This window comes from Pseudochaenichthys georgianus, chromosome 9 (genome assembly GCF_902827115.2).
Source record: "Pseudochaenichthys georgianus chromosome 9, fPseGeo1.2, whole genome shotgun sequence".
NCBI lineage: Eukaryota > Metazoa > Chordata > Actinopteri > Perciformes > Channichthyidae > Pseudochaenichthys > Pseudochaenichthys georgianus.
Window position 1 is genome coordinate 39,968,724 of NC_047511.1, and position 13,489 is coordinate 39,982,212.

General features: G+C 41.4%; 2 protein-coding genes across 3 annotated transcripts in view; both read right to left on the reverse strand.

The window, feature by feature from the left end:
* LOC117452918 (phosphatidylethanolamine-binding protein 4) overlaps window positions 1-6,100 on the reverse strand; it is a 70,699-nt gene extending 64,599 nt beyond the window's left edge. Inside the window, exon 1 of the mRNA XM_034091735.2 lies at window positions 6,047-6,100. The gene's annotated coding sequence lies outside the window, so the exon portion shown is untranslated. The remainder of the gene's footprint in view (window positions 1-6,046) is intronic.
* On the reverse strand, window positions 2,586-13,250 carry LOC117452917 (rho-related BTB domain-containing protein 2-like). 2 transcript variants are annotated; one of them, XM_034091733.2, is made up of 10 exons: window positions 12,948-13,250; window positions 11,020-11,221; window positions 10,720-10,823; window positions 10,444-10,629; window positions 9,414-10,354; window positions 9,214-9,332; window positions 7,510-7,660; window positions 7,326-7,414; window positions 6,559-6,664; window positions 2,586-6,256 (listed from the first exon to the last, which is right to left on the reverse strand). In XM_034091733.2, exons 1-10 carry the CDS (start codon window positions 13,007-13,009, stop codon window positions 6,051-6,053), a joined length of 2,166 nt encoding a protein of 721 aa, XP_033947624.1. In that variant the 5' UTR covers window positions 13,010-13,250; the 3' UTR covers window positions 2,586-6,050. The 2 variants fall into 2 exon arrangements, with proteins under 2 accessions (XP_033947624.1, XP_033947625.1); XM_034091734.1 differs by lacking the exon at window positions 12,948-13,250 and adding an exon at window positions 12,750-12,780.
* Window positions 13,251-13,489: the final 239 nt, after the last annotated feature.

A 13,489-nucleotide genomic window follows, 5' to 3' on the forward strand; every position in this document is an offset into this window, starting at 1 on the left:
AGATTAAGATTTTGAGCTCGCAGATGATGAGAGAGGTGAGGCTTTCACACCTGGGATAGCAGAGGGTCAAGAAGAAGGGGGGGAAGATGCAGGATGCTCCATGAGCGCACAGATACAGACAGAGAGACAGATAGGGACGAGCTGGAAAGACATGGCCCTCTGTGGGCCAAGAGTAGCACGTATGTCTTCTTGTTGTTTTTATTTTAAGTGGAGCCATGACAAATGAGAGTTGCCTCAGGAATGCAAGCTTTGTTTCTATGAGCAGGTCAAATGGAGACCACATCCATAAAACTAGTCAAGATGTTGACTGGAGTCAATGAGGTACTTTCCCACTACTTTGACTACACAGTCTTTGAAGATCTGGAAAGATTCACCAAAAAACAAGCTAGTTTTGAAGTGACCAAATAAAAAGCAATGTTCAGATCAATTACTTATTCATGTTTTAAATAAAGATGAATGTATTATTGTATTAATATCACTCTATAACCATAATACGTTACATAGTCCATCTGTTAATTTTGGCTGTCTTTTCAAACATGGTCCCGATGTCCTCTACAGTGGACATACTGTAACATTTTAAAATTAAATAAAATAAGTCTAAATTGCAAGATGTTTTTTTAACCCTAAATAGGTAGGAAATCACACAAAAAAGGAAACTGGAAGACACTTTTTTTCCTCGGGTCCCAGGAGGGTATGATAATTCCTTTTTTGAAGTCTACTAGAATAGATTTACATTGTTCAATGTTCCAAAATGAGATTGGTTTCTCATACAGCATCTGTATAGTATGTGTATTCACTCTCTGTCCTAAACGGCGTGTTGGAGCTCCTGCCCCAAAATGTGTTGATGTTCAATCTAATAAATAATGTGTGCACTTGAGTATAATATTATATAGTATGTCAAAGAGAAATTTGAGAAGCTGTATCTTTTGTAGAACAATATAGGCCTACAGCTTAAATAAAAATGATAAACTGTATTACACCTAGTTATTTACACACATGTCCCTGCCTAAACCTGACTGACTGGAGTCTGAACCACAGACAAATTAAGTCGAGGCGACAGCTGCAGCAAACGTGATGAGAGGAATCCTGGTTTACTTAACAGAAATGGAGCTAATTAGACAATGTCCCTACTAAATTACCATATGTAAATGTGTGTCACGAGTTCCTATTTTACTTTAAATTAAGGAGAAACGCAGCACACTGCAAAAAATAATGCATTGTGCTGATGCGTTACTATATTTAACAACATTCGGTTTATGGCAACGCTTGACTACATGGTTTATTTTTAACTGACTTATCTATGGTTAGCACATTAGCTTAAAATTAGCCTGCACTTGTTTTTAGCTTGTTTATATGTAGGCTATGCAGTGTCACGCGCTTTACACGTCGACACACAGCTGGTGCAATTTAGGAAGTGTACGTTAAGATGGCGAGCAGACATTACATATATTCAGTCTTGCAGTTTTCATAGTTCAGCTACATGAATATGTTGTGAACATTACCATTTCTCAGGAGTTGTCCACTTGTGTTTTCTGCAGGTGTCTTCCTCTGGTTCATGCGCAGCTGCGTCTGTGAGGCTGCACGAGTTTCATACAGCTAAAAGAGGTGAAGGAAGTACTCAGATCTTGTTCTTAAGTAAAAGTAGACGACGTACCAGAGTGTAGGAATACTATGTCAGAAGTAAAAGTACTGCAATCATAGTTAATCAAATAAAAGTATCATAATACACTTAAAGGTGGGGTAGGTAAGTTTCAGAAACCGGCTCGAGATACACTTTTTGTTATATTCCATGGAATGCTCTTAACATCCCGATAGCAATGAATATCTGAAGTGCTTTGACAACAAATCCACAAAAAAATGTCATCTGTCGAAGCCGTAATACTGTAAAAAGTACAACCAATCCGTTTAGCCGGCCCGGCTAAACGGATTGGATGGCCTACCTGCCTGTCAGCCTTCCATCGGGGCACACACTTATCTCGTGCCCTCATTGGTCATGTGCGCGTTCGTGTGTGTTGGAGGAGGGGCTCTGTAAGGAAGTGGCAGATTTTCTCCGGTTGTGTATTTTCAAATTCTAGCGATCTCGAGCCGGTTTCTCAAACTTACCTACCCCACCTTTAAAGTACAAGTACTCATTATGCAGATTAGTCCATTTTAGAAAAGTATATTACATGTTTTGATTATAATTATTGATGCATTAAAGTGTTATCGAACTGGTAAAGGTGCAGGCAGGGTAGCTTGTGAATTTACTCCAGGTGTAACTAAAGTGTTATTTAAGTGTTGATTATGGCCCACATTATTTATCCAAATATGTGAAATAACTAAAAGGTATTTATAAATGTAGTGGAGTAAAAGTACACTATTTACCTCGGAATTGTAGTAGACTAGAAGTACAAACTAGCAAAAATGTAAATACTTAAAGTACAAGTAGGCTACTCAAAATGTACTTAAGTACAGTAGGCTACTTGAGTAAATCTCCTTTGTTTTTTACACCACTGCTGAAAGGGCTTTTAAAAAGACTGACGCGAATGCACACGTTGCTTCTTTTTATTTAGTAAATATTATTTACACATTTTTAAGAACACATGCTACAGAATCTCAGATTTACAGCTTCTAAACAATAAAAACAGCTCTCAAACAAAGATACCTGACGACTAAGGAAAACGTCACCCAGGCTTTGAACACTGAGAAAACATTCAAGTTTTTTTCTTTTGATTTATCGTATGTTTTTTAATTTAATTTTCAACCATTTCTGAACAAGGCCTCTTAAACTATGCAGTAGTGATTGTGCAGCATATTTAATATATTCCTGGTGCTGCTAAAGCTCCCTTTGGTTTGTGCTTCTTTGCAGCGGTGAAATTAGCACCCAAACATGGACAAGGACCCCAGTGACAACTTCTTTGTAATTTACGATCTAATTTTTTTTACCTGATGTTGTCTACATATCTAATAATGATGTTGCTATACCATCTAATGCAATTTGAGTAGAACCTGGTGCTACAAAGCAGTGCAAGTTTGTAATTTCAAAGTCATTTCAGTATGCATAGTACAAAAAACATTATATGTTAAACTATGCAATAGCTTATATCAATTGCTAGGCCAAAGTTGAATTGAAATCACACATTTGCTATTTACATGTTTGATCTAATTTCCAATGACCACCCTGTCCAAGCAGTTTGTAATTATGCAGACCCCAAAGTTGGAGATCATTAGCATAAAGCAAAGTTAAAATAATGTAACAGATTGGAAATCCCTGCTAACATTTCATGGGTAATGTCACACATTAATGGTTTGTCATTATGTCAGTCTAGTGTTGCCTTCATGGTCAGAGTGTTAAATTAGTTTGGGGTTTAAAAAAGGACATAAACCCTCCGCAGTGTTCAAAGTAAAGCACACTCATCGAATTGATCGTACATCGATTCCTTTTACATCCAAATGATGGATTATGTACATTTACAGGTACACACACACGACCTAGAGAGCACCCTGGTAACTGAACACAGAGGACAAAGTAACACTACTTTACATTCAATACCAGACACTACACTGTACATTAAGGCATGAGGTGTCGATGCTAAACATCAGCAGAAGACTCATTAAGAAATGCAATGCACTGAGGAATGAAATGCATGTTTATGAAATGTATCACGCAAATTATAACAATATACAGACCCTCCTGCTGTTAAACTAGACAAATAAAGTGTATTTTGTGTGACATTTCTATCATAAGACAATTAAAACATTCTTCATTAGGAAGCTGGCTCTCAATTAAGTTCACCCTTCACTCTAATGTCTGACCATGTGTGCCAAACATATTTAATCAATCCAGATGTTTAAAATGACAGCTCTTACTGTATCTTTAATTAGCTAGACAACAGTAAATGTAATTGAGAACAATTTAAAGCTACTGCTCAGAGCACTAACACTCTATATCTCACTCTTTAAATGACAAGGAAGACACTTCATCTATTTTGGCGAGCCTTGTTCATGCAGTGTAGTTATTAGGGCGGAAATATATTTCATGAATTGATTCTTAACACTGAATCATTGTAAACTCTTTGTTGGGCTCTACGTTTTGGCATAGTCAAAATCTGTATGGAGAAGTCTAACCAATCATATGCAGGATTAAAGCTAACCTTTCTTTAATATATGCTGCCATCAGAATATACTCTTTTGCTTTTAATAACAATGGCATGTTTTATGGATGTGCCGTAAATCTTTATATCATACATGTGTTCTACTTCTCACTGTAATCCTAGTTTACTATAAGTCATTTAAACTGCCTGTAATACACCTACATGATATAACAGATGTGTCAGGAAGTCAGCACAATGGGAATCCACTTATTTTCAGCAACAGTTTGGAGCTGCACAGTAACTGAATGCAAGTCAAGTCTATATTTAGTATATGTATAACTCAGTAATACTGTACAATTCTGCTCACTGCCTGCAGTGCACAATATTAAATAACAGCACATTTGAGTTATGCAAGTTACTTGCAGTTGGTCTAATATGTTGTACAATTTACAATACTACTCATCACTGAGCAGTATGCTTAACACTGCAGACCATCCTCCAATCAGGTATAATCAACAGTAGATGACAATCTTGAACACGCACTGTGAGGTGTGCCAAGCAGGTCAAGAAACATGATTTGTTTTCAAACCCTTCACAACCTCTTTTTTTAAACATTTTAAATATCATGTTTTGGTATCCTCCCAAGTTCCCTTTTTTTAAATGTGCAGCAGTGTCATGTCACCATACTGTCTTTAGGTGCCGTTCACCAGGATGCTGCCACTGGAGGTTCTTGTGTGTGTCTCTGTGGAGAAGAGTCGGACAAAGTGCTTGGGGTGTGCAGAAGAGTGTGGATTACTGCACCATGCCATGAGGAAGCCTCTTGCATGCACGAGTCTGACACAGCCAACTGCAGGCATTCAGCGGGCATCCTCTGATCCACTAAGAAAGGAAATCTCCAAAAGCCAAATCACCAGCAGTGACATGTCATACACACCATCACAGAGGGATGATGTACACGATGAACATGTGGTGTGTTCAGCTCCGGAAATGCTGCCATTAGCCCAGAAATGCATTATGTGTGGCTTTCCAATATGACGGTGATCAAGCTGATGGAATCATTCAATGTGAAACCGAGGAAATGCGTGCTAGAAAGCAGCAGCAAGCATAGGACATAATAGCGACCTGGTCTGTAATTGCTGGCATTTTACAGACATGACCTATGCTTGCTTGATTCGGGATCTCTTGTGTCTCAGGACACGGAATCATTCATGTAAACTAAAGCCTCGTTGTTTGACAAGAAGCCACAAATCCCAAGATCACAATACGTGAATGCTGAGCTATTTGCGTTGCGTTTTAAGCTGTGCAAGCCGTGCACAAAAATCAGATACAATGACTGTACAGAAATGGACAGGCGCAGCTTGCCAGTATTTTTCCTTTATGCTTACACGGTCATAATCAGCATGGTTAGAGCGAATGACTTCAATAATTCATTCCTGTCAGACCATACTATCCTTACATCCTGTTGGTAAGATCAAACTATACACATCGTTTGGTAGATTGTACAAACACTTAAGGGCAAAGTGTTATATCTCTGAGACGGAGGAGTTCTGTGTTGGTTTGCTGGTTGTTGCAGCTGATAAGCAGCACTTAGTTATCAGTTCAGGTTGGTTGGTGATGGCTATGAACATCTGTGGAAAGTTCTGTGCCACCAGAGTCCTGTTTTCAAACGTAAATCTCAGGTGGTGGAACAGTCAGTATGTGTTGTTATTTACGCCAGTTACACTGTGCCATTTGTCAACAAGATTCATATCACCGAGTCTACAGATCTAAAGGAACAAAACTCATTACTTTCACCGCTAGATTGGGCTGACCTTGCAGATCGGGAGGAGTGCTGCCGCGGCAAACAAACGGGAGGAGAGACTGAGTGCCTGAATAATTGGGGCGTAGCTAGCCAGCAGTGCTTATCTTCTATTAATACTTTTACAACCCGCATCCACACTGATGTACTTCAGAGTGGACCTGGCCATACCCACGTGGTCAGATGACAGCGGAGGAGCCAGACGAAGGAGAGTGTGAGTTAGGAGAGGAAGGAACGTTCCAGAAGAGCCACTTGCGTTTACACTGCCGTCTCTGGTACAGGTAGTCCTCCTTGTCGCGCTCTTTGCGGGCTCTTTGGTAGTGGTCGTCCTCTTTCAGGAACCACACTGGTGGCCAGCGATGTTTCTCAAAATATTCTTGGTTGTCTGCATCAGAATACACTGTCTTAGGAATCTCAAACAGATATCTAGGCATTTCAATTGCCCATTTTCAATATCCCATTTACCACAATGGTTAGTCCAACATTGTCAAGAAAACTAATTGCAGCACATATAACATAGATCTTATTGATATTTGCATACATCTAGCAACAACAATTGTTGCTAGAAAGGCATTACAGAGGATACATTTATACAAATATTTTTGAACATAAAAACTCTATAAGTAGACCTGAGGGTCAAAATGTAATCTAAATGTGTGTTGCCAGGTTACATGCATGTTACTGTACCTGTAGACTTGGACTTCATCTCTCGGGGAAACTTGCGACAGACACTGTTGTAGTTGGTGCAGATGTGGTGAAGACACCAGCCAGTGAGCTGTTGGGCGCCGTGGAACTGTCAACATACCAATTATTATTATTCATTTATGTATCTGTACATTTAAGATGGTCTTTGTTAGCTGTATTTAATACATTTCAGGTATTGCTGCACTGGAGTTTCACCTATACTTTAACCTTCATACTAACATTAGCATGCTAATTTGAGCATGCTAGAATAAGTATGCCATATGAGTACATATATGGTTCTTCTATAAGACAATGCTTCAAGATTAGATAAATATGCAAAAAAATGCAAAAAAAACACCTTCTTCAATTGTATGTAATGTTTGTGCTTTAGTGGTGCATATTAATCAAATGACCATGTGGCTCCTGAGCATCTTTGCCCAGATGATAATCGAGCCTTGCATATGACACTGAAATGCTGAAGCTAAGGCTAAAATACAGCTGAATGATTAAATGAATCATTCAGTGCTGAGCCTCGGTATATCCAAAATGCCCACTGGCCCAAAGTCCCGTCCCATTCATTCTGCCTGAGAGCTGACTTGCACTCTGAGAAACATAGCTTCTTTGGCTCCACCTTTGAGGAGTAAACATTATGCCGACCTTCACGCATCTCTCTCTGAGAAATGCCCGTGAATCAAATCCCAATTGGCCAAATAATGATATAAGCGCTTTAAGTGCAGCCTTGTTTCCTGCTGATTGACAGGTCACGCTACCTGGGCCATGTCCAAGTACACCAGCACGTCTCCATCAATGTCAGCCCCAATCATCCCAGCCTCTGTCAAGACTGTAACTGTGTAGAGCTCTGAAAGAAACATGAAAGGCTGGTCACTGTATGCATTACCACAATGGCTTTGTGTAATACAACCCTGAGGGTAATAACTATATCAAATGTACTACCTGTAAGTGCAACCAGGTGGGGGAGGCAGAGACGATTGGCGAGAACAATGAGCTCCATTGCATCCAAGTCAGTCCGAGAGCAAAACCGCCCCGTGTAGAGATACTCCAGCACGGCTCTCATACAGCTGCGAGTTGTGTTTGGAAACAGCACCTTAGGAACAGGAACATGTGACCCATTCATGACCGAGCATTTCACTGTATTATGCATTGAGAATAAATCTAGTTTACACTCTTATATTTATACAATGTAATATATATAACAAAATATAGTTATTTACAAAATCTTGGTTCATTGTTTAATGCATGAGAAGTTAGAATAGCCACGAATAAAGAAAGAAAAACATATTGTGTTTACATACAGTATTGAAAATGAAAAAAAGGTTTTAGGAACCATTTGATTTTTGATCATTTGAAATGAACGTGTCTTAACTGCAAAAGTAAGTGTAATATTTTCGTAGTATTATGTTATGTTAGGTAGACAAACTGAGCGGACAGAACAACAACATGTTTGCTGACTTAATTGCATTACATCAGACTTGCAATCCTCTAATTTAATTACATTTTGTAAACAGACCAAATACATCACAGGTGCTCTTCAAACAATTGTGGATGTCATGCGAGCAAAACATGGAGAAAACCGTCTGAAACTCCATGACATTTATGAGAGGGACTGCTCGAAAGTAGGATATTTGGGATATCCGTCGTAGCCAGGGTTTACGATCAGTTTTTGGGTGATTTGTACTGAGGAACAAGTATCACATCACCGACGGGTGAAAAATAGTGTTTTGGTAACACGGGGTGTTCAGGTAACCCTTAAAGACTTTCTTATGGAACGCAAAGCAGAGTAGGGGGCTAGTACACCCTCCTGAGGGTCCGATTGTGGATGTCATGCGAGCAAAACATGGTGAAAACAATCAGTCTAAATTAACAATCGGGACGGAAATGTTCGGATTTCCAAAGGGAGGTTCTGTGAATAAATGAAAAATCAAGAACCGAAATAATTGAACTACCGTACTTTTCGGACTATAAGCCGCGACTTTTCCCCTCATTTTTTGTACAGCTAACGGCCACTAGGGAACCTCCTAAATCTATGGATTTTACAGGTAAAATTAACCACCTTTAACTCTATGGGCTCTATGACCGGTCCGCGCCCGCCACCTTTAAGCGGCGGGCTCCAGCAGGAAAAGCTGGAGGCCGGAAAAGAATGAGACAGGTAGCGCGCCAAAGTAAAAGTGGAACCGAGAAACAGAACGAGAGCAAGACAGACGGACAATTTAGCTGCTGCGGCTTATATGCAGGTGCGCTTCATAGTCCAAAAAGTACGGTATTCATATCTTAGACTGCACTGTAACTTTTATCTTTTAATGTTTATTTTATTAGCTTTTACTGTTTTTAAATGCCTTTGTCTGAATGTCTTTCATTTTTGTAAAGCACCTTGAATTGCCTGGTGCTGAAAGGTGCTATATAAATAACCTTGCCTTGCCTTCATGGGTCAGTAATGATCGCTGCTGGACTGCTGTGTTTTGCCAATCAAGAAATAATGACATTTACATGCTTCAACTTTATAAATCGACTTGCAATAAGAATGCCATGGAAAATCACAAGAAACAAGGACACATTTTCTATCCAGTACTGACTTTGGTCTGTAATCTAGTTCGGTTTGTCTGTTTTCACAGCTGACCAAAGTGACGCATGTTGACTTACCTCTTTTGTGCAGCTCTCCACAAAAGGCCCACCAAACATAGCTGCCATCCAATCACAGCTAGAGATGAGCAAAGGTTTGTGGGCCTTGATGGTCCCATCATCTAGCTTGAATACTACATCTGTAATAAAGAGACGAGACAAAGATAACGCCTGTGTTCTATTTTAGGCTAAACAAATAAGTGTTAAATATTTCCACTCACCAGAAAAGGTCCCTTTGGCCAAGCACTCTTTGACTCTGTTTGTGCGCCGTACATGGAAGGCTTTGGTGATTTCTTGGTTCATGAAGGCTTCATTGTTTAGTATGTTTGCCACCATCATCCGCAGGTCAAAGACCTCCAGCAGCTCAGCAATGTGTGCAATGTGCATTAGCTCCTTCTCATTCTCGTCCAGCTGACCCGTGTACAGGTAGCGAAGCACTGCTCGGAAAGGCCCGAGCTGCATGGACTGGTCCATGTGCACCACAGTTATGGGCCTGGGGCTGTATGAGACGGGGTCGTCTACCACCTCCTCCTGGATGCTGGCGAAGGCTCGGCTCCACGAAGAGAGGAGTCTGCCCCGTCGCCCTGCGTCGAAATCTTTTAACGTCCCATCACTAGTGCAGGCCCTCAGGTTGGCCCTGTCTCCATCGTCACTGCTTTCGCAAACATCAAAGCTAGCAGCACGCATCAGCAGCTCTCTTCCGGAGAGAGGACCGCGAGAGGGCCTTTCAGTCTCCTCGCTATGTGCGTCCATGATAAAGAGGTCATAGAACTTTGAAGACGATGTCGACAAGTATATCTTGTGTGCAAAGATTTTCTGTCGCTCCTGCAGGATCAGGATGACGTCAGCACAGTGTGGGTCCTCGAGGAGACCGACCGGATGCTCCTCTGTGGTCGTGGGGGGAGGAGGCACAGTGATTATAGGTGGGGGAGGTTTCGGCGGCAGGAAGGGTGCCTGAAGGAGAGGCCGCTGTACATTTCTCAGGTGGGATTTCCAAAACTGCAGGTGTCGGCGCGAGATGAGCGCAGCTCGGATAGCATTATCAAAGACGTCCTTGACTCCAAATTGAGCAACAACACTGGTTTCATAATATGGCACTCCCAGCTCTTTGGCCACCTCCCGGCCTCTCTCTGGAGCAAGAATCTCATTGGATTTAATGGGTCTGAAAACAAGAACATTGATCAAATACCATTCAGCCATTAAGAAGGGTACACCTCAAACAACCTCTTGTTTAAAAATGAATCCCTCTACCTAGCTAAAGGCCTCCGTGCCCTGTTCACTGCGTCCAGGTCTGCATAGCGCAGGTCCAGCTGACAGCCCACCAAGATGACAGGAGCACGGGGGCAGAAGTGCTTGATCTCAGGGTACCACATGGTCTTCACGTGGTAAAGAGAGTTGGGGTTGGCAATTGAGAAGCACAATACCACCACATCGGACCTGAAGGAATGACACGGGACAAATCCACTACACTCAGGAAGCACCAGAGCACTTAGTGGCAGCTTAACATGGAATTTCACAATATCTCACCTGCCGTAAGCGAAACGCCGGTCCTTATGATGGTCTCCAAAAGTATCCCAGAGACGAAGGGACACGCTGACATCATCCACCACATCTCTGGAGCGCTCTAATACCTAATTAGAGATGACACATTCAAGGACTTTTAATCTCTGTAAATCACTGGTGTGAATGCTAAAACCTTAAATGTGCAAATGAGGCGCCTTTAGTATTTTATTCCTTTATAGATTTAGTTTAGTTGAGCAATCAGAGATTTGAATCCTGAAAAAGCACATCCATGCAATCTTATGAGTAATTACTTTGCATACTTACCTCCTGGCACACTCTGTACTGGTCGATGGCCCATACTGTGGGCACATGTGTAGCGAGTAACTGGTACTGAGTCAGCGTAGCATTGCAGGCCCGGGCGCAGATGAGGCGGGTCTTTCCGACTGCATTGTCTCCCACCACAACACACTTGATAGTCTCAACGTTTGGCCTCTCATAGTCCATATCAGAATCTTTCAGCTGGGACCTGTCAAAACACAAAGGAGGCCAGAAAGCCGCATCAGCACCTGAAATCCTAAACTTACAGGAACATGGAATATGGATAATAGACACTGTGTCTACTCCTTATGTGCTCCGCTCCTTCTGCCTGCAGAGCTATCAATGGACGGTCCCGTGACTTCCCAGAGCCCATTCACAAGTTCCCTGTCCTGGCTGCTGATAGAGAACATTTAAAGGGACAAGCAAAAAAAAAGACAGATTTTTGATCCATAATGGTTGCAACACGCCCCATAGTGTAAAAATAATATGCCATTTTTCCTAATCTTAGTTGAAATATAAAATAAACGATGTTCAGTTTTAAAACAACAACCCAATTCAAATAAATAAACTGTTTGGTTTGTCCACTGAGGGTTAATAAAGGCTGATGTAATCCCATCAACCATCTGCAAGCCTAAAATACCTTCCCCTGTGTACGGTTCTTACACAAGAATCCAAACAACCTTACCTTCACAGCCCTCATTCATAACCCCTAAGTTAAATAAATATGACATTCACAATCTCACTTTCATTTAATGAAATGGAGGAAATAGGTAAACACACTCATTTTTGTTGCTGATGATTTAGCTGAACGACTGGTTTCCAAGGGAACTGTAGCCTGTGTCTCTGTGTGTCACAGTATATATCAAACTCCCCTCAATCCATCACACTGATCATGACGTTTTTCTCAAAAAAGCTCAAACATGACAGTTACTGTAAAACTGTTTCATAGTGTCATGCTAGTGCTGTTGCTTTATTTTAGATCCAACATGAGTTACCACAACACACATAACATCAAATTATGTTCACTGTCATGTCATATCATTGACCAGATCTCGACTCTACACATGCATGCTCAACATCTTTCCCTTTGAAAGTCTCCCTCCACTGGGAACAACAGGCTTGCTTCAATAGAGTCGTATTTAGACTCTCAGTTAATGTTACCTTGTTGTGAATTAGGTCAGATGCTTCCTGTGCCTGCCTCCACCCCAAAGGACCTGCTGTAAAGAAATAACTGGCCCACTCCCTGAAGCATCACTTTTGGTCACCTGCACACTACCTTCCTCTCTAGGATGAAAATCAGGATATCATATGTCTTCTTTCTTGCAGTATTTAGACTATTTTAATGTAGCCTTTTCTTGTATACAACGCCCTGTAGATTACTACGGTTTACTAGGATTTCAGCCTGACGGTCATTATGCAGCCATTCATAAAATCAGCCATTCATTGACTGCATAATCTGCAGGGTAGCAGTCATCTGCATGTATGTACAACACATCAGACCTTAGTCTGGGCGTGCATGACATTATAGAGATACACCGCCTCTAATGCTGCTCATTCGCCCTTTACGGTTCGTCTACACTGCGCAACTCCCGAATTAATTCAACATTTTGTATACGGTCAGACACTGAAAATAACCCATCGCCTTATCACTATCCTCCAGAGTAAAATAGCATTAAATAATATTGCAGCCTCAGTTATCATCCACAGCAAAGATGATAAAATAATGCAAATCCTACCAGAAGGACCGAGCAGTCCCACCACCACCACCGAGACACTAGTCATGAGGCTGTGCTGCATTACCTTATGTAACACCCCGTCACTGACTCTTGAGTCTGTTTATCTGGCTCTGCGTTCATTGCATGCAGAAAAACCCCACAGAGATACAAAATAAACCCAGTTTTCCTTCAGCAGGGAATGTGAAGCGTCCCTCTTACCGCAACATAAGGAAGTGAGGCATCGGGTTGGCCGATGAACGAGATGAAAAGGAGGGCTCCATCGGATGCGGCTCGCACCTGTCTGCAGCCCGTATTTAACTTCATCTTAAAGACAAGGTAAACCAGGCTTGAAAAAGAGACGGTCGGACCAGCACACTTCCCCCTGGATCAGCGCGATAAGTCCGATTGCATTCCTAAAAATACAACGCTGATCTGAAGCCTGTCGGTGCCAAGCAGAGCTGCAGCCCTGCCGTCCTGGATCCACCTCCACTTACTGTAGGCCTCTACAGCTAATACTAGGCACCGGCAGGGAAAAAACATTCATTACAAACCACTGATCCACTTTAAAGTCACACAAATCTCGCTCCACTGACCCTCAGTAGCCTAGGTTGACTTGTTTTCCCTCCACCACGTGTTGTTTTGTTTGTTTACCTCTCACTTAAAACTAATATAGGCTACAATCATTTGCATTTTTTGCAATGTTTTGAGTGTGATCAAATATACATTATTCACCCCTCATGGATTCATACTGGGTTGAACAA